The sequence below is a fragment of the Scyliorhinus canicula genome, chromosome 1 (assembly GCF_902713615.1).
Source record: "Scyliorhinus canicula chromosome 1, sScyCan1.1, whole genome shotgun sequence".
Classification (NCBI taxonomy): Eukaryota; Metazoa; Chordata; class Chondrichthyes; order Carcharhiniformes; family Scyliorhinidae; genus Scyliorhinus; species Scyliorhinus canicula.
This window is the reverse complement of record NC_052146.1, coordinates 67,570,578-67,593,686: the sequence shown is the minus strand read 5'-3', so window position 1 is coordinate 67,593,686 and position 23,109 is coordinate 67,570,578. Positions and strand designations below refer to the sequence as shown.

At 54.1% G+C, this 23,109-nt stretch overlaps 1 protein-coding gene across 11 annotated transcripts in view; it reads left to right on the top strand.

Annotated features, from left to right (window-relative positions):
- si:ch211-106a19.1 (uncharacterized protein LOC561797 homolog) overlaps positions 1 to 23,109 on the top strand; it is a 536,207-nt gene that overhangs the window by 477,193 nt on the left and 35,905 nt on the right. For all 11 annotated transcript variants that reach the window (XM_038792345.1, XM_038792336.1, XM_038792353.1 and 8 more), the window contains 3 exons: positions 2,224 to 2,341; positions 16,928 to 16,994; positions 19,215 to 19,379. In XM_038792345.1, coding sequence (XP_038648273.1) covers positions 2,224 to 2,341; positions 16,928 to 16,994; positions 19,215 to 19,379 — 350 coding nt within the window. The remainder of the gene's footprint in view (positions 1 to 2,223; positions 2,342 to 16,927; positions 16,995 to 19,214; positions 19,380 to 23,109) is intronic.

Sequence of the window (23,109 nt, the reverse complement as noted above, 5' to 3'; positions counted from 1 at the left end):
CGGGTGCTGAATGCCCGTTTGGGGCATCCATGGACCCGATTGGGACGGGAGCACCGCGACTGTGCTCCGGAGGGGACAGGCCCACGATCGGTGCCCACCGATCATCGGGCCTGCGTCCAAAATGGACACACTCTTTCCCCTCCACCGCCCGGCAAGATCAAGCCGCCACGTCTTGCCGGGCGGCGGTGGAGAAAGACGGCACCGCGGGTTCGCGTCGTCTGCGCGCTGATGTCATCCGCGCATGCGCGGGTTCCTGCGCATGCGCGGATAACATCCGCGAAGCGCCGTTCGGGCGTCATTTCCGGCGGCCGAGGTTTCGGCCGGGAACGATGGGGGTCCGCTCCTAGCCCCCTGGTTGGGGGTGAATTAGGTGTGGTGAGCGGGCCCCGAGGCCGTCGTGAACCTCGGCCGAGTCCACGACGGCCTCCACGATTCTGGCCACCAGCGGAGAATTCCGCCCCATGTATATGACATCTACAGCCCTTCCCTCATCAATTAACTTTGTCACTTCCTCAAAGAATTCTATTAGGTTTGTAAGACATGACCTTCCCTGCACAAAACCATGCTGCCTATCACTGATAAGTCTATTTTCTTCCAAATGTGAATAGATCCTATCCCTCAGTATCTTCTCCAACAGTTTGCCGACCACTGACATCAAGCTCACAGGTCTATAATTCCCTGGATTATCCCTGCTACCCTTCTTAAACAAAGGGACAACATTAGCAATTCTCCAGTCCTCTGGGACCTCACCCGTGCTCAAGGATGCTGCAAAGATATCTGTTAAGGCCCCAGCTATTTTGTCCCTCGCTTCCCTCAGAAACCTGGGATAGATCCCATCCAGACCTGGGGACTTGTCCACCTTCTTAATGTCTTTTAGAATACCCAAAACTTACCCCTTCCTTATGCCTACTTGACCTAGAGTATTTCAACATCCATCCCTAACCTCAACATCTGTCATGTCCCTTTCCTTGATGAATACCAATGCAAAGTACTCATTAAGAATCTCACCCATTTCCTCTGACTCCACGCATAAATTCCCTCTTTTGTCTTTCAGTGGGCCAATCCCTCTACAATCTGACTTTTGTTTACTGAAGGAGTTTTTTGTTGTCAAAGTCTCACTGATACAGTTTGTAGAAGGTTGGGCTGATGCAGCTGACCTGACGTTGGGTCTCCGTGTCAATTCTGACCTTTTGGGAGAGGAGGCTGCCCAGGTGTGGGAAATGCTCAACATATTCCAGAGTCTCTCCTTCAACGTATGTGGGAGGAGGAATATTTGACTGAGCACATCCTCAAAGTGAGGTTAGAGAGTTTTCCATCTCGATTGTATTCAATACTGACACCAGAGGGCAGTTGGGTGAGGTGAATAGCCACTGTTGAGTAGATTGTAAGGGGGTTGTCGCACAGTCTTGCTCAACACCAGTTGTTTGGTGGATTTTGAAAGCTTGTGTTTCAGATCTCCCACTCAAGCCAGTTGCAGTCACATCATCATGGATCCATTGCAGGCTTGTGAACATTCAAATCATTGGAACACAATCCACAGAACTTCGCGATTTACTGAGCCAATATCCTTGGTCATGTTGATGAGCTAAATGCAAGACTCTAGGGGTGAGGAGGGGGGGGGGGGGGGGAGGGGGGAGGGAAGAGAAGAAAACACTGCTCGCAGCTTGGCAATAAATTGGCACTTCTGTTTGCAAAGGCAGCGATGATGAACAATGTGGGAGATGGGAACGTTGCGCCGATGCAGGGTGGACGCTTGCTCAAGGGTTGAAGTCAAGGTGGTTTCTTTCATCGTGAAGCAACCCCCCGGCCCATTCCCTTCCCCCGCCACAATCCTTTACCAAATTTACAGTGATACTTCATTTGTTAAAGAAATGCCAGAGAGGCCTTGGAGGCTTGATTGAAAACAGTCACTTGTATGCCCAGTTTTCTGGGGGATCCAATGGGTGAGGAGAATCCTAATGGAGTTTCAAGATCATTTTGTTTCACTTTGCAGAGAGGGTCAATTTGACCGGAGGCTGGGTTTTGGTCGGAGCAAATCAATTTTACTTCTAACTTGTGCGGTGATTGATTTAGCGGTGTGGAGGGAGTTCTAAACTGTTCCATTCCCGACACTGACACCCTTCACTTTAATCATCACACCTGCTCGGCAAGGGAAAAGAAAGCTACATGTGTGCATTTCCCACCGCAATGTAAGTGGTCTAATGTCAGTGTATTTAAATGCAGCGAGAGTGCGACACGTGAAAGGAGAGACGAGTGACGAAGATGAGGAGACTGAATATTTCGATGCCATGGAGAATGCACCAGAATTCATCAGAGTAACCACGGATCCCGCAAAACACAGGCAAGTGATGGTGGAATAGATGGAATGGGAAAAGTTGGCTAATGCAAATGGGTGGAACATTGCACCGTCAAGAGTGAATATGCACAGCAGCACACTCATACAAGTGCAGATCCGCTCATGGGCAGGCACTCAGGCGCAGGCACACACCCTGACACATGCACTTGCACACCCTGAGCCTTGCACTCGCACACCCTGACACGCACACACCCTGACACATGCACTCGCACACCCTGAGCCTTGCACTCGCACACCCTGAGCCTTGCACTCGCACACCCTGTGCCTTGCACTCACACACCCTGAGCCTTGCACTCGCACACCCTGACACGCACACACCCTGACACATGCACTCGCACACCCTGAGCCTTGCACTCGCACACCCTGTGCCTTGCACTCGCACACCCTGACATGCACACACCCTGACACATGCACTTGCACACCCTGAGCCTTGCACTCGCACACCCTGACACGCACACACCCTGAGCCTTGCACTCGCACACCCTGAGCCTTGCACTCACACACCCTGAGCCTTGCACTCGCATACCCTGAGCCTTGCACTCGCACACCCTGACACGCACACACCCTGAGCCTTGCACTCGCACACCCTGAGCCTTGCACTCACACACCCTGAGCCTTGCACTCGCATACCCTGAGCCTTGCACTCGCACACCCTGAGCCTTGCACTCGCACACCCTGAGCCTTGCACTCACACACCCTGAGCCTTGCACTCGCACACCCTGAGCCTTGCACTCGCACACCCTGAGCCTTGCACTCGCACACCCTGAGCCTTGCACTCGCACACCCTGAGCCTTGCACTCGCACACCCTGAGCCTTGCACTCGCACACCCTGAGCCTTGCACTCACACACCCTGAGCCTTGCACTCGCACCCGCTGACACGCACACTCCCTGACACATGCACTCGACCTACTGACACAGGCATACGCACACCCTGACACAAGTACGCGCACACCGTGGCACACGCACTCACACACCGTGACACACGCACTCGCACGCCCTGACACACGCGCTCGCACACCCTGATACGCGCTCGCACACCCTGACACACGCGCTCGCACACATTGACACACGCATTCGCAACACCTTGGGGCACGCACTCACACACCCTTACGCATGCACTCGCACACCCTGATGCACGCATTCGCACACCCTGGCGCACGCACTCGCACACCCGACGCACGCACTCGCATACCCTGACGCACGCACTCGCACACCCTGACGCGCGCACTCGCACACCCTGACGCGCGCACTCACACACCCTGACGCACGCACTCGCACACCCTGACGCATGCACTCGCACACCCTGACACACGCACTCACACACCCTGACACACGCGCTCGCACACCCTGACGCACGCACTCGCACACCCTGACGCACGCACTCGCACACCCTGACGCACTCACTTGTACACCCTGACGCACTCACTTGTACACCCTGGTGCACGCACTCGCACACCCTGACGCACGCACTCGCACACCCTGACGCACGCACTCGCACACCCTGACGCACGCACTCGCACACCCTGACGCACGCACTCGCACACCCTGACGCACTCACTTGTACACCCTGACGCACTCACTTGTACACCCTGGTGCACGCACTCGCACACCCTGACGCACGCACTCGCACACCCTGACGCACGCACTCGCACACCCTGACGCACGCACTCGCACACCCTGGTGCACGCACTCGCACACCCTGGCGCACGCACTCGCACACCCTGAGCCTTGCACTCGCACACCCTGAGCCTTGCACTCGCACACCCTGAGCCTTGCACTCAACACACTGACACATGCATACGCACACCCTGACAGACGTACGCGCACCCTGACACACGTACGCGCACACCGTGGCACACGCGCTCGCACACCATGACACATGCTTCCGCACACACTGTCACACGCGCTCGCACACCATGACACATGCTTCCGCACACCCTGACACACGCGCTCGCACACCATGACACATGCTTCCGCACACACTGTCACACGTGCTCGCACACCTTGACACACGCACTCGCACACCCTGACACACGCGCTCGCATACCGTGACACATGCTTCCGCACACCCTGACACATGCGCTCGCATACCGTGACACATGCACTCGCACACCCTGACACATGCACTCGCACACCCTGAGCCTTGCACTCGCACACTCTGAGCCTTGCACTTACACACGCTGACACGCACACTCCCTGACACATGCACTCGACACACTGACACAGGCATACGCACACCCTGACACACGTACGCGCACACCGTGGCACGCGCACTCACACACCATGACACACGCACTCACACACCCTGACACACGCGCTCGCACACCCTGACACACGCGCTCGCACACCGTGAAACACGCGCTCGCACACCTTGACACACGCGCTCGCACACCCTGTCGCACGCACTCGCACACCCTGACACACGCACTCGCACACCCTGATGCACGCACTCGCACACCCTGATGCACGCACTCGCACACCCTGATGCACACACTCGCACACCCTGACACACACACTCGTACACCCTGACACACGCACTCGCACACCCTGACGCACGCACTCGCACACCCTGACACACTCACTTGTACACCCTGACACACGCACTCGCACACCCTGCCACACTCACTCGCACACCCTGACACACTCACTCGCACACCCTGACGCACGCACTCGCACACCCTGATGCACGCACTCGCACACCCTGACACACGCGCTCGCACACCCTGACACATGCGCTCGCACACCATGACACATGCTTCCGCACACCCTGTCAGATGCGCTCGCACACCTTGACACATGCGCTCGCACACCCTGGCGCACGCACACGCACACCGTGACACACGCACTCGCACACCCTGACACACTCGCTCGCACACCATGACACATGCTTCCGCACACCCTGACACATGCGCTCGCACACCCTGACACATGCACTCGCACACCCTGAGCCTTGCACTCGCACACCCTGAGCCTTGCACTCGCACAACCTGAGCCTTGCACTCGCACACCCTGAGCCTTGCACTCGCACACCCTGAGCCTTGCACTCGCACACCCTGAGCCTTGCACTCGCACACCCTGAGTCTTGCACTCACACACGCTGACACACACACTCCCTGACACATGCACTCGACACACTGACACTTGCATACGTACACCCTGACACACGTACGCTCACACCGTGGCTCGCGCACTCACACACCGTGACACATGCTTCCGCACACCCTGACACACGCGCTCGCACACCGTGAAACACGCGCTCGCACACCTTGACACACGCGCTCGCACACCCTGTCGCACGCACTCGCACACCCTGACGCACGCACTCGCACACCCTGATGCACGCACTCGCACACCCTGATGCACGCACTCGCACACCCTGACGCACACACTCGCACACCCTGACACACACACTCGTACACCCTGACACACGCACTCGCACACCCTGACGCACGCACTTGCACACCCTGACACACTCACTTGTACACCCTGACACACACACTCGCACACCCTGACACACTCACTCGCACACCCTGACACACTCACTCGCACACCCTGACGCACGCACTCGCACACCCTGACGCACGCACTCGCACACCCTGACACACGCGCTCGCACACCCTGACACATGCGCTCGCACACCATGACACATGCTTCCGCACACCCTGTCAGATGCGCTCGCACACCTTGACACATGCGCTCGCACACCCTGGCGCACGCACACGCACACCGTGACACACGCACTCGCACACCCTGACACACTCGCTCGCACACCATGACACATGCTTCCGCACACCCTGACACATGCGCTCGCACACCCTGACACATGCACTCGCACACCCTGAGCCTTGCACTCGCACACCCTGAGCCTTGCACTCGCACAACCTGAGCCTTGCACTCGCACACCCTGAGCCTTGCACTCGCACACCCTGAGCCTTGCACTCGCACACCCTGAGCCTTGCACTCGCACACCCTGAGTCTAGCACTCACAAACGCTGACACACACACTCCCTGACACATGCACTCGACACACTGACACATGCATACACACACCCTGACACACGTACGCGCACACCGTGGCACGCGCACTCACACACCATGACAAACGCACTCACACACCCTGACACACGCGCTCGCACACCGTGACACATGCTTCCGCACACCCTGACACACGCGCTCGCACACCGTGACTCATACTTCTGCACACCCTGACACACGCGCTCGCACACCTTGACACACGCGCTCGCACACCTTGACACACGCACTCGCACACCCTGGCTCACGCACTCGCACACCCTTACGCACGCACTTGCACACCCTTATGCACGCACTCGCACACCCTGATGCACGCACTCGCACACCCTGATGCACGCACTCGCACACCCTGACGCACGCACTCACACACCCTTACGCACACACTCGCACACCCTGACACACTCACTTGTACACCCTGACACATGCACTCGCACACCCTGACACACGCACTCGCACACCCTGACACACTCACTCGCACACCCTGACGCACGCACTCGCACACCCTGACGCACGCACTTGCACACCCCGATGCACTCACTCACACACCCTGACACACGCACTCGCACACCCTGACGCACGCACTTGCACACCCTGATGCACTCACTCACACACCCTGACACACGCGCTCGCACACCCTGACACATGCTTCCGCACACCCTGTCAGACGCGCTCGCACACCTTGACACACGAGCTCGCACACCCTGGCGCACGCACTCGCACACCGTGACACACGCACTCGCACACCGTGACACACGCACTCGCACACCGTGACACACGCGCTCGCACACCGTGACACACGCGCTCGCACACCGTGACACATGCTTCCGCACACCCTGACACATGCGCTCGCACACCCTGACACATGCGCTCGCACACCCTGACACATGCGCTCGCACACCCTGACACATGCACTCGCACACCCTGAGCCTTGCACTCGCACACCCTGAGCCTTGCACACGCACACCCTGAGCCTTGCTCTCACACACGCTGACACACACACTCCCTGACACATGCACGCGACACACTGACACATGCATATGCACACCCTGACACACGTACGCGCACACCGTGGCACGCGCACTCACACACCGTGACACACGCTATCACACACCCTGACACACACTCTAGCACACCCTGACACATGCGCTCGCACACCATGACACATGCTTCCGCACACCCTGTCAGACACGCTCGCACACCTTGACACACGAGCTCGCACACCCTGGCGCACGCACTCGCACACCGTGACACACGCACTCGCACACCTTGACACACGCGCTCGCACACCGTGACACATGCGTCCGCACACCCTGACACATGCGCTCGCACACCCTGACACATGCGCTCGCACACCCTGACACATGCACTCGCACACCCTGAGCCTTGCAAACGCACACCCTGAGCCTTGCACTCGCACACCCTGAGCCTTGCACTCACACACGCTGACACACACACTCCCTGACACATGCACTCGACACACTGACACATGCATTCGCACACCCTGACACACGTACGCGCACACCGTGGCTCGCGCACTCACACACCGTGACACATGCTTCCGCACACCCTGACACACGCGCTCGCACACCTTGACACACGCGCTCGCACACCCTGGCGCACGCACTCGCACACCCTTACGCACGCACTCGCACACCCTTATGCACGCACTCGCACACCCTGATGCACGCACTCGCACACCCTGATGCACGCACTCACACACCCTGACGCACTCACTCGCACACCCTGTTGCACTCACTCGCACACCCGACACACGCGCTCGCACACCCTGACACATGCGCTCGCACACCATGACACATGCTTCCGCACACCCTGACGCACTCACTCGCACACCCTGTTGCACTCACTCGCACACCCTGACACACGCGCTCGCACACCCTGACACATGCGCTCGCACACCATGACACATGCTTCCGCACACCCTGTCAGACACGCTCGCACACCTTGACACACGAGCTCGCACACCCTGGTGCACGCACTCGCACACCGTGACACACGCACTCGCACACCCTGACACACGCACTCGCACACCGTGACACATGCGTCCGCACACCCTGACACATGCGCTCGCACACCCTGACACATGCGCTCGCACACCCTGACACATGCACTCGCACACCCTGAGCCTTGCACTCGCACACCCTGAGCCTTGCACTCGCACACCCTGAGCCTTGCACTCACACACGCTGACACACACACTCCCTGACACATGCACTCGACACACTGACACATGCATACGCACACCCTGACACACGTACGCGCACACCGTGGCTCGCGCACTCACACACCGTGACACATGCTTCCGCACACCCTGACACACGCGCTCGCACACCTTGACACACGCGCTCGCACACCCTGGCGCACGCACTCGCACACCCTTACGCACGCACTCGCACACCCTTATGCACGCACTCGCACACCCTGATGCACGCACTCGCACACCCTGACGCGCGCACTCACACACCCTGACGCACTCACTCGCACACCCTGTTGCACTCACTCGCACACCCGACACACGCGCTCGCACACCCTGACACATGCGCTCGCACACCATGACACATGCTTCCGCACACCCTGACGCACTCACTCGCACACCCTGTTGCACTCACTCGCACACCCTGACACACGCGCTCGCACACCCTGACACATGCGCTCGCACACCATGACACATGCTTCCGCACACCCTGTCAGACGCGCTCGCACACCTTGACACACGCGCTCGCACACCCTGGCGCACGCACTCGCACACCCTGACGCACGCACTCACACACCCTTATGCACGCACTCGCACACCCTGATGCACGCACTCGCACACCCTGATGCACGCACTCGCACACCCTGACGCACGCACTCACACACCCTTACGCACACACTTGCACACCCTGACACACTCACTTGTACACCCTGACACACGCACTCGCACACCCTGACACACTCACTCGCACGCACTCGCACACCCTGACGCACGCACTTGCACACCCTGATGCACTCACTCACACACCCTGACACACGCGCTCGCACACCCTGACACATGCGCTCGCACACCATGACACATGCTTCCGCACACCCTGTCAGACGCGCTCGCACACCTTGACACACGAGCTCGCACACCCTGGCGCACGCACTCGCACACCGTGACACACACACTCGCACACCCTGACACACGCGCTCGCACACCGTGACACATGCTTCCGCACACCCTGACACATGCGCTCGCACACCCTGACACATGCGCTCGCACACCCTGACACATGCACTCGCACACCCTGAACCTTGCACTCGCACACCCTGAGCCTTGCACTCGCACACCCTGAGCCTTGCACTCACACACGCTGACACACACACTCCCTGACACATGCACTCGACACACTGACACATGCATAAGCACACCCTGACACACGTACGCGCACACCGTGGCACGCGCACTCTCACACCGTGACACACGCTATCACACACCCTAACACACGCGCTCGAACACCCTGACACATGCGCTCGCACACCATGACACATGCTTCCGCACACCCTGTCAGACGTGCTCGCACACCTTGACACACGAGCTCGCACACCCTGGCGCACGTACTCGCACACCGTGACACACGCACTCGCACATCCTGACACACGCGCTCGCACACCGTTACACATGCTTCCGCACACCCTGCCACATGCGCTCGCACACCCTGACACATGCACTCGCACACCCTGAGCCTTGCACTCGCACACCCTGAGCCTTGCACTTACACACGCTGACACACACACTCCCTGACACATGCACTCGACACACTGACACTTGCATACGCACACCCTGACACACGTACGCGCACACTGTGGCTCGCGCACTCACACACCGTGACACATGCTTCCGCACACCCTGACACACGCGCTCGCACACCCTGACACACGCGCTCGCACACCTTGACACACGCGCTCGCACACCCTGGCGCACGCACTCGCACACCCTTACGCACGCACTCGCATACCCTTATGCACGCACTCGCACACTCTGACGCACGCACTCGCACACCCTTATGCACGCACTCGCACACCCTGACGCACGCACTCGCACACCCTGACGCACGCACTCGCACACCCTGACGCACGCACTCGCACACCCTGACGCATGCACTCGCACACCCTGACGCACGCACTCACACACCCTTATGCACGCACTCGCACACCCTGATGCACGCACTCGCACACCCTGACGCACTCATTCGCACACCTGACGCACTAACTCGCACACCCTGTTGCACTCATTCGCACACCCTGACGCACTAACTCGCACACCCTGTTGCACTCACTCGCACACCCTGTTGCACTCACTCGCACACCCTGACACACGCGCTCGCACACCCTGACACATGCGCTCGCACACCATGACACATGCTTCCGCACACCCTGCCAGACGCGCTCGCACACCTTGACACACGCGCTCGCACACCCTGGCGCACGCACTCGCACACCGTGACACACGCATTCGCACACCCTGACACACGCGCTCGCACACCGTGACACATGCTTCCGCACACCCTGACACATGCGCTTGCACACCCAGACACATGCACTCGCACACCCTGAGCCTTGCACTCGCACACCCTGAGCCTTGCACTCGCAAACCCTGAGCCTTGCACTCACACACGCTGACACACACACTCCCTGACACATGCACTCGACACACTGACACATGCACTCGACACACTGACACATGCATACGCACACCCTGACACGTACGCGCACACCGTGGCACACGCACTCACACACCGTGACACTCGCACACCCTGACACACGCGCTCGCACACCGTGACACATGCTTCCGCACACCCTGACGCACGCACTCTCACACCCTGACACACGCGCTCGCACACCGTGACACATGCTTCCGCACACCCTGACGCACGCCCTCGCATATCCTGACGCACGGACTCGCACACCCTTACGCACGCACTCGCACACCCTGACACACACACTCGCACACCCTGACGCACGCACTCGCACACCCTGACACACGCACTCGCACATCCTGACGCACGGACTCGCACACCCTTACGCACGCACTCGCACACCCTGACACACACACTCGCACACCCTGACGCACGCACTCGCACACCCTGACACACGCGCTCGCACACCCTGACACATGCGCTCGCACACCGTGACACATGCTTCCGCACACCCTGACGCACGCACTCGCACATCCTGACGCACGGACTCGCACACCCTTACGCACGCACTCGCACACCCTGACACACACACTCGCACACCCTGACGCACGCACTCGCACACCCTGACACACGCGCTCGCACACCCTGACACATGCGCTCGCACACCATGACACATGCTTCCGCACACCCTGTCAGACGCGCTCGCACACCCTGGTGCACGCACTCGCACACCATGACACACGCACTCGCACACCCTGACACACGCGCTCGCACACCGTGACACATGCTTCCGCACACCCTGACACATGCGCTTGCATACCCAGACACATGCACTCGCACACCCTGAGCCTTGCACTCGCACACCCTGAGCCTTGCACTCGCACACTCTGAGCCTTGCTCTCGCAAACCCTGAGCCTTGCACTCGCACACCCTGAGCCTTACACTCGCACACCCTGAGCTTTGCACTCACACACGCTGACACGCACACTCCCTGACACATGCACTCGACACACTGACACATGCACTCGACTCACTGACACATGCATACGCACACCCTGAAACACGTACGCGCACACCGTGGCACACGCACTCACACACCGTGACACTCGCACACCCTGACACACGCGCTCGCACACCGTGACACATGCTTCCGCACACCCTGACGCACGCACTCGCACATCCTGGCGCACGGACTCGCACACCCTTACGCACGCACTCGCACACCCTGACACACACACTCGCACACCCTGACGCACGCACTCGCACACCCTGACGCACGCACTCGCACACCCTGACACACGCGCTCGCACACCCTGACACACGCGCTCGCACACCCTGTGCCTTGCACTCGCACACCCTGAGCCTTGCACTCGCACACGCTGACCCGCTCACTCCCTGACACATGCACTTGACACACTGACACATGCATACGCACACCCTGACACACTCACTCGCACACCCTGAGCCTTGCACTCGCACACCCTGACACACACACTCGCACACCCTGACGCACGCACTCGCACACCCTGACGCACGCACTCGCACACCCTGACACACACACTCGCACACCCTGACGCACGTACTCGCACATCCTGATGCACGTACTGGCACACCCTTACGCACGCACTCGCACACCCTGACACACACACTCGCACACCCTGACGCGCGCACTCGCACACCTTGACGCACGCCCTCGCACACCCTGACACACACACTCGCACACCCTGACGCACGCACTCGCGCACCGTGACACACTCACTTGCACACCCTGATGCACGCACTCGCACACCCTGACGCACGCACTCGCACACCCTGACACACTCACTCGCACACCCTGACACACGCACGCGCACACCCTGACACACGCACTCGCACACCATGACGCACTCACTCGTACACCCTGACACACATGTGCACACATCCAGATGCACACGCACACACCCTGATGCACTTGCGCAACCTGTACATGTGCCCACCCTGATGCACACGCCCACCCTGACACACATTCTGACTCGTGCACCCTCACACATCCTGACACATCCACCCTCACACACACCCTGACACGCATACTGAAACATATGCACCCTCATGCACGCACACACCCAGAGACACACACATGCCCTGACACACCGGGCGTGCACCCCAGCACCTGTGCACATGCACTCACCCTGGCAAACACAATCATACCAATATGAGTCTTTGAGCCGGCGGGGGGGGGGGGGGGGGGGGGGGTGGGGGGGGGGGGCGGGGGGGGGGGGGGGGGGGTCAATGGGCGAGCGGAGCTGAGAACTAACAGTGACCAGGGGATTCTCTTTGTCTTACCCTCAAGGTGGGTCTGGAAGCCATCTTAGGTAAGCCTGGGGCCCAGGAATTTGTGTAGGAGTATTGCATCATGGTGGGGATGGTTGACTCGAGGAGGCTGGGTGGGGGTGAGAGACCCCCAACAAATGTCTCCTGGAATGTGCAAGCAGGAGTTTGTTTCCCCCATTTAAAGGGTTTAGGGGCCTTTGTGGTGTTCCTGCAAAACACAGGTGCCAGACCAGGCTGTGGAAGGACGGCGTGAGCCAGGCTTTGAGTGTAGGACCCAGCGGGTAGCAATTTTGGTCAGTAAGAGGGTTTGTTTTCAGATGGGGACAGTTCTGACAAGTCAGTGGGAGTTGATGATTACAGTCACACTGGAGGGGATGCCATGGTGTTGGTGAATGTGTACTCCCTGAATTGGGACAATGTGAAGTTTTTGTTGCTGGCGGCAATTCCGGAATTATATACACACAATTGATTCTGATGGGGGGGGGGGAGGAGGAGGATTTTAATTGCATGATGGATTGGAAGTTGGGTCGTCCCAGGCCGAGATCGCTGGCCCCTTCGGGGATGGCGACTGTGTTAGCCGCATTCATGGAGAAGACAGCAAGGCCGGATCCGTGCTAGTTTACACATCCCAGGGGTAAGGAGTTTTTGTTTTTTTCTCCCTGTTACACAAGGTGTACTTTTTATTTTTTATTTTTATAAATTTAGATTAGCCAATTATTTTTTCCAATTAAGGGGCAATTTAGCGTGGCCAATCCACCTACTCTGCGCATTTTTGGGTTGTGGGGGCGAAACCCAAACAGACACGGGGAGAATGTGCAAACTCCACACGGACAGTGACCCAGAGCCGGGATTGAACCTGGGACCTCAGCGCTGTGAGGCGGTTGTGCTAACCACTAGGCCACCGTGCTGCCCGTACACAAGGTGTACTTGAGTATTGACTGTTTCTTCATGGGTAAAACCCTGCTCCCTGGCGTCAAAAACGCAGAGTATTCAGCGTTGGTTATTTTTGATCACGCACTACACTTGGACTTGATGTGGGAGGAAGTTTGGGTGCAGTGCACCGGATGGGGGCTGGATGTGGGATTTTTACCTGATGTCGAATTTTGCAGGAAGACTTTGAGGGCCATAAAGGGATGCATTGTATTGAATGAGAATGGGATGGTATTGCCCTCTACTACGTGGGAGGCATTAAAGGTGCTGATTAGGAGAGAGATCACCTTGGACAAGGCATGCATAGACAGGGAGGCCAGGAAGAAGGGTCAGGATCTGGTGGACGAGATTCTGGGTGTAGATCGGGAGAATGTGAGTCACCCAATGCCGGAGTTATGGGCACACAGAAGAAGCTGCAAGTGCAGTTCGACCTGTTGTCCACGGGCCTGGCAGTGCACCAGCTGCGGCGCTTAAAGGGGGTGGTGTATGAATATGGGGAGAAGGCTAGCCACCTTTTGGTGACAGGAGGCTGCTAGGGAGATTGTGAGAGGGTGTGGGAGCCGGGAGGGGGTAGGTTGGTCTCCGCCCAGAAAAGGGCATTTCAGACCCTCTGAGTGGCTTTTTATGTCTGAGCGGCCAGAGAACGAGAGGGATTGCAAAGTTCTTATGGGTTTGGAGTTCCCCAGGTGGGGGAGCAATTGTGGGTGGAGTTAGAAGCACCATTGGGGTTGGCGGAAGTTCGAATAGCTTTAGGAAAGATGCAGATGGGGAAGGTTCCAGGGCCAGATCGGTGCCCGGTAGAATTCTAGAAGTTCGCGGATAGTTGGGGATGTTTAATGATCCACTGGCACGGAGTTTGCTCCCGGAAACATTGGGGCAGGCGTCCAGCTCTCTCCACCAAAGAAGGACGAGGCTCCCACAAAGTGTGGGTCGTGCTGCCCGATTTTGCTGTTCAATGTGGATGCGAAGCAGGACTTGCGGCGGATACATTCAGGTACTTTCAGCTACGGGACTTTGTGCAGCGGACATTTCTAACATTCCCGGTAGTGCCACCATCCATTTTATTGGAGAGGATACTCTACTGTGCGGGCCGGAGGAGGCCAGCACATCTGAGATATATGGATGGATCTTGAGAGAAGAGCAGGTCTCAGTGGAAGAGGTGAAGGCCAGGTGACAGGAGAAGCTGGGACCCATTTTGGAGGAGGAATGTGGAATGAATCCCTCCGCAGGGTGAGTGATATGTCATCTTGCGCGAGGTTGAGCTTGATCCAGCTCAAGGTGGTGTTCAGGGCGCGCCTCATCAAAGCCAGACTGAGTCCATTTTTTTTTATTTGTGGGGGTTGAAGATAGGTGTGAGCGGTGTTCGAGAGGGCCTGCGAATCACACGCCCATGTTCTGGTTCTGGTCCTGACCAAACTGGTGAGTTTTTGGGGGTCTTCAGCATCATATCGGTAATCCTAAATGTTGACTCAGAGCCCAATCCGTTAGTAGCTATATTAGGGGTGTCGGACCAGCTGGGGTTGAGGGCTTCAGTTGGCCATTCATGTTGTACTGTAAAGAATTGGTCACTGTTAGCTGAGAGGGGGTCTGGGGGGGGGTTGTATTTCCGTTAAGGGAGGGGGTGTTGTTCCTGTTGTCATTTGGAATTTTTCATTTTGTTTATACATGTGGTTTTGTTTTGCTTTGTGGATTTTTGATACAAAATGTTAAAAGTTCAATAAAAATATTTATTTTTTAAAAACATGCCAATATGAACACAGACAGTTTCTTTGGTGCTTAGATCACTTCCCAGGCTTGTGGAAGTTCTCAATTTTCCCACACAAATTTGAGGTCCCCGATGATATTGAGCTGATTTAAGGTAACTGAGGAATCAGGAACAGCTCAAGTTGCTTTGCTGGTCTTCCGATTATGTTGGAGAACACCACAGTGGCAACTCTTCTGGCCAATCTCACCTCCAAGTGGCCATTCTTCATGGGTAAACTTAGACAGTGAGGGTCCACAGGCTATTTGGTTACTTGGTCATGGCTATTTGGCATGGAAGGGCATCACCGCCAAAACCAACACTGCACCCGCCTGTAACCAAGCCTAGCCATTTTACATGATTAGAGGCAGAAATCCCAGTTGGTTTTATTCTAAGAATATTTGTGCTTTTCAAAAGTTCAGAGTGTCCCAAAGTGCTTTACAGCCAATGAAAATACTCAAGTGTAAGGGCTGTTGTAATGCAGGGAATTCAGAAGCCAGTTTAGACGCAGCAAGATGAGACGTTGAGCAGATGATCTGTTGAGATAATCCTGTGGGATATTCAGCTGAGACGACAACTGGGGCCTTGGTTTAATGTTGCACCCTTCCTACTAGACTTCAGAATTTGGACTCAAATGCGGCTCCCAAGCCCAACTGATCAGGGAAGAGTACCAGCCACCCCTATCCCATCTGGTCAATAAGTGACTCCAGTCTCTCACTATGCTGTTGATTTTTAATGCCCTCAGCATAACTCGTGATGGGCAGCAAACGTTGCCTTACCAGCATCACTTACATGCCAAGAACGTGTTTTTTTATATAGTTGCTGTGTAGAACTGCTGGCATTTCCATGTTTAGATCTCCCAATTTTGTGTTTATGTGCAGGCGCACAGGAAGTAGTATCAGCGGAACCAGCAGCGATCAGACTCAAACCTGGAACCTTGAGGACCATGTAAGTAACAGAGGGTCACTTCAATGCAACAGCCCCCGCCAGCCTGAAAACATCACCAGGGAAAACCTTCCGACGTCATGCTTCCGGTGGGGAGCTTGGCTAGTTGGAAACTCATTGAAATAAAAAGCTATATAATCAAGGCAATGCGTAGCTTCCAGATTTCCAGCATGTGCATACTGCGCGTCAGCCGGGGAGGGCTTTGATTCCGTCCTCGTTTTACGCCCCATCCGATTTCACTCTCCGTTGACATTGATAAAAGAGGGTACTTGTTAGTTGCTTGTGAAGCATTAGATCAGTGCAGGCTTCAGTCTTTCGTAAATGGATCTCTGGGTGATGAATTGTGCGTAGCCTGAACTGCAAGGAATTATGGGTACCAAACAAGGAAAATGAACATAGAATCCCTACAGTGCAGAAGGTGGCCATTTGGCCGATCAAGACTGCGCCGACTCTCCGAAAGAGCCCCCTACCTCAGCCCATTCCCCCACCCTATCCCCATAACCCAGTAATGCTACCTAACCTGATTGACATTAACGAGCATCTTCAGACTATGGAAGGAAACCAGAGCACCCGGAGGAAACTAGTGCAGACACGGGGAGAACGTACAAACTCCACAGTCACCCATTGTCGGCTCCCTGGTGCTGTGAGGCAGCAGGCCTAACGACTCTGCCACCCTCTTCTGATTGAAGTGTTGGTAAATCCGGTGATCCCCTTTTGGAATCCCAGTGACTGACAGCAGACTTCTCTCGTGTGTCAATTTGCACGTTTTTCATCTCTCACTCTGCACTCTGCATACTTCATCTGCTAGAAAGGATGCCGAACTGTTCCAAAATCCTGCTGATTAAGGGGCTGTGACTTTAGATTGTTCTTATTTATTTTGCACACTGCATTACACAGTGTGAAATCCAGAGAGATGTTTTAACTCTAGTCACATTGTTTACATTGCAGAGCCTTTGAGTCCGGTTTCTGAGTTCCTGAAGCTGGGTGTCTACAATCCAAATGCTCATCGCTTGGTATAGCAAGCATAGCTTCAGAATTATATCACCCCCATTTATAATTGCACCACAGTAACAGTCACCTTAAATTAATGAAATACAAAATTATGTCCTGATTGTTTCTCACTAAAGCTTGTATTACAAATGTTATTCACATTTAAAATGACATTGGTGTTTGTATGTCCTAGTCTATTTGATGTGCCGGGAAATCGAGTACCTTTGTAACATGTGACACCAGGTGTTGCTGTAACTGTCCATCACAATAAGCACTGGATTTACCAGCACACCAATCAGAAGAGGGGATACATGCCTGGAATGACCAGCAGGCTAATTAATAACCAATGGTTGATCAGTAAATTCCTGGAGCCAGGATATACGGCTCACACTGACACGTCTCTCAGTTAACACAACTGTCATTTCTATGGCAGTGATTATTACACAGCCGTAGTCCTCCCGTGTAGCAGGCCCAGCAGCCTAACATACCTATCACTGTGATATACCCTCAGTGTAACTATCTCATGCAGTGTTTGGTCATGGGACTAATGCCAGTGATTTGCTGACCTTGCAATGTTAATCCTATTGATTTTATTCAGTGATTTGCTTCTTATGTGTTTGAATTGTGATCAGTATTCTTTATTAATAATCAGGATTCTCTCCAAATCAGCAGATCGATTTTAAATTACCTAAAACTTTCTCCACAAGTTGAAATATAACCCATGACTTTAATTGTAGTATCGAGCCGCAGGACCTAAGCTCTGCGCTATGCTAAAGTCGGCATAGTCCCAGATGACCATAGGGTGCTTTCTCCTTTGAGGGGGAGAGCTGACTGGTGGTGATTTAACCTGAGGATCACCTCAGAGAAGGTGGGGCCTTCAAGAATAAACTCAGCCGGTACGGCAATTGAACCCACATTGCTGGCTTCGCTCTGCATCGTGAGCCATCTGTCTAGCCAACTGAGCTAAACCGGCCCCTGCATTGGTGGGTAAAGTCACATTACCTTTAGCAAATAATGTTGTTATATTCTCTGCATCCTGTGTTAGGAATGTTATTTATGAAGGCGCTACCTGTATCAACAAAGTTTCTTGTTTTTATACTTTCACACAGAAACACTACTTTGTATTCCCAAGTCTGTATTTGCTAGGAATTAGCAGGAACTCTCCTTTCTCGGACGCTGTCCCACCTACATATAATTTATCTCACGTTGATGATTGTGTTGTCCTTCCTGCAGGCTTTTGACTGCCAACATCAAGCTTCCTTCAGTGCAGCCAGCAGAGCAGTAAAACCAAACAGAAAGAGACGGGCTCAAATCCCGGACAAGCCCAATTACAGCCTTAATCTCTGGAGCATTATGAAAAACTGCATTGGGAAGGAGCTGTCTAAGATTCCCATGCCTGTAAGTAATTTGTACCTTTAGCCTGGCGGAGGACACAAAGAGATATAGACAAGTTAAGGGGGTGGGCCTCAAGGTGGCAGAAGGAGTAGAATGTGGGATGGGTGCGGTCACTTACTTTGGTTGTAAGAATCAAAAAGCAGATTTTTATTTCTTAAAAGGTGTGCAAAGGGACTTGCGTTTCCTTGGACAAGGAACACACACAGTCAGCAAGCAATTAGGAAGTCAAATGGCAGGTTGGCCTTCATTGCCAGGAGATTGAGTACAAGAATGGGAGTCTTGCTACAATTGTACAGGGGCTTTGGTGAAACCATACCTGGACTTCTATGTCCAGTTTTGGCCTCCATATTTGAGGAAGGATATAGTTACATTGGAGGAAGGTACAGAGAAGGTTCACTAGATTGGTCCCTGGGATGAGAGGGTACAAGGGAATCGGAGAGAGCAGGGCAGATTTCAACAAACGTTGGATATTGAAGAGAGCCAAATATTGATAGAACCAATGAAATATTTTGGGCAGATTTTCAGGAGTATTACTGATGAATAAATGGCTTTTTGTGTGCCATTATTGGAGAGACTGGTAATTATCAATGCACAACAAGACCCTAGATTGTCATTTACTGGTTGAACAAGGCAGTCAAAGAAATCAAAGTAAAATTGTTTTGATTCTCTAATCTTTATATATTCAGGGGTTGAAGGGTTCTCAGGAGGATTTTTCACAACTGATTGCCCTTGAAAGAGCAATCCTAATTGTTATTTGAAGCACATTAACTCCATTCACAACGTGGTAATATCAAACCCCAAGCTTTGAGCACGGCTTTGTTACTGCTTTTCTGGTTAAATCTACAATTTCTGGAAAATTTCTTCTGCAAAGAATCAGAATGAGATCAAACCGTTAAAAACATTCTGTAGTGTGATGTTGAAGACCTTTTCAGGAACGCCTACGCATCAGCTCTTTCTCTCCCATTTACGGCTTAAAACGAGCATCACATCCCTTCCCCAATGAAAGGCTGACCTGGAAACTTCACCCTACACCACCTGCTGGCCTGCCCCAGCACAGCACCCATGAGTGATCGGCTGCTGAAACCCGAAGGCATGTCTTTTCTTATCTCGAGACCCAACTATTCTGGAACTCTTGGTGCCTAAATCCGAACCTACGCCGAGTCACGTTCACCCATCATCCTCACACTCACAGCTGTACATTGATCCAGCTGTGCCTCGATTATAACATTCGAGCTCTTGTGTCCCCTCGCCCCCCACAATCCCTTGTTGTAAAGTGAAAGGTGGGTAAATGCACCCAGACTGACCTTGACCAGTTTGCAGTAACCCTATTTAACTGAGGTGCGTTATGCAGTGAGATGACAAAGGAGACAAGAATCAGTGAAGGTCCAACACAACTTTATCGAACACTTTATAGTGGAAAACAATTTTCCTCAAACTCTCTATAAATAAACAGTCTCAAATCTACACTAGGTGTCTACTTCTGACACGCGCTCCCGAGGTTTTGCTATGCCCGATCCATCGATTCCTATCACTATATTTGAACAGTTTATCTGAAAATAGTTATTAGTAATACCTATTCATAAAGGTTGGGACAGGCTGTTCCTCGGTGTTTGAGGGTTGGCTGATATTTCAGGATCTGCGGTTGCCGATTTGAGCTTCCCCTCTCGTTTAGGGCAGGTTCTGGTCTTCGGATCATCTCGCCGGGCTGTTCTCTCGGAAGATGCCATTGAGGAAGGTGCAACAGTAGAAGCAGCTGGGGTTCCAGGTTGTCCCTAGTATACCCCTCTTCACACCCTTCTCGAAGGTTTTGTGGCCTGTGTCAAATACCAACATTGGCCAGGGCAGAAATGTCAATGAGGTGACTGCTCCCCATATTTGGAGGCCGCAGAACAAGGTTTTGAACCTTCAATTATCAGGTATTGTTCTGGCCATGCCAGGCCTCTGGCCCCCTACTGAGCTGGGTGCCACTAAATCTGCGTAGCAGTCTCCGATCAAAGCTGGTTCTCCTGAGGTATAAGCAATGCTTTGTTCTGAAACCATTCGGCCGTTAGCACCAGGCCAGGCAGTTCCAGGCCTGTCTGGTTTTGATGGGAAGTTGACTGTCCCAGACCTGGCTGCATGAATCCTGTCTGTTCCAGTTCTGCAGTTTACAAATTGCAGGGTCTGGCTATGTTTAAGCTTGGCTTCCACATTTTGAGTTTTTATCCACATTCATAAAAAAAAACACAATTTCTGTAATAATACTGGAGGTCATGAGTCATAAGAACGAGGAGCAGGAGTAGGCCATCTGGCCCCTTGAGCCTGCTCCGCCATTCAATGAGATCATGGCTGATCTTTTGTGGACTCAGCTCCACTTTCCGGCCCGAACACCATAACCCTTAATCCCTTTATTCTTCAAAAAACTATCTATCTTTATCTTTAAAACATTTAATGAAGGAGCCTCAACTGCTTCACCGGGCAAGGAATTCCATAGATTCACAACCCTTTGGGTGAAGAAGTTCCTCCTAAACTCAGTCCTAAATCTACTTCCTCTTATTTTGAGGCTATGCCCCCTAGTTCTGCTTTCACCCGCCAGTGGAAACAACCTGCCCGCATCTATCCTATCTATTCCCTTCATAATTTTATATGTTTCTATAAGATCCCCCCTCATCCTTCTGAATTCCAACGAGTACAGTCCCAGTCTACTCAACCTCTCCTCGTAATCCAACCCCTTCAGATCTGGGATTAACCTAGTGAATTTCCTCTGCACACCCTCCAGCGCCAGTATGTCCTTTCTCAGGTAAGGAGACCAAAACTGAACACAATACTCCAGGTGTGGCCTCACTAGCATCTTATACAATTGCAACATAACCTCCCTAGTCTTAAACTCCATCCCTCTCGCAATGAAGGACAAAATTCCATTTGCCTTCTTAATCACCTGTAAACCAACTTTTTGCGACTCATGCACGAGCACACCCAGGTTTCTCTGCACAGCAGCATGTTTTAATATTTTATCATTTAAATAATAATCCCCTTTGCTGTTATTCCTACCAAAATAGATAACCTCACATTTGTCAATGTTGTATTCCATCTGCCAGAAACTAGCCCATTCACTTAACCTATCCAAATCCCTCTGCAGACTTCCAGTATCCTCTGCACTTTTTGCTTTACCACTCATCTTACTGTCGGTTGCAAACATGGGCCACTAGCTACTGATTGCCAACCAGAGAAACATCCATTAATCCCCACTCTGCTTTTTTTGTGGTCACCTGACCACATTCCAAACCTCAGATATCCACACTCCTCCAATTCTGACCTATTCAGTGCTCTAGTTTTCATTGTCTCAGCTGCCTGGATCTTGAAGTCCCAAACTCCCTCCTTAAACATCATCTCTGCTCCCTACCTCTCCCATAAGGCCATAAGATACAGGAGCAGTAGTAGGCCATTTGACCCATCAAGGCTGCCATTCACATTACCATTCAATGTGATCATGACTGATCTGATTTAATTCTCAATTCCACTTTCATGCCTTGTCCCTACAATCCTCGATTCCCTTACTGATTAAAAATCTGTCTATCTCAGCTGTGAACATACTTAACGACCCAGCCTCTACAGCTCTCTGCGATAAAGAATTCCACGGGATCACTACCCTCAGAGAAGAAATTCCTCCTCATCTCCGTCTTAAATGGGTGATCCCTCACTCTGAGATTATGCCTTGCGGATGCGGGGAAACAACCTCTCAGCATCTTCCCCG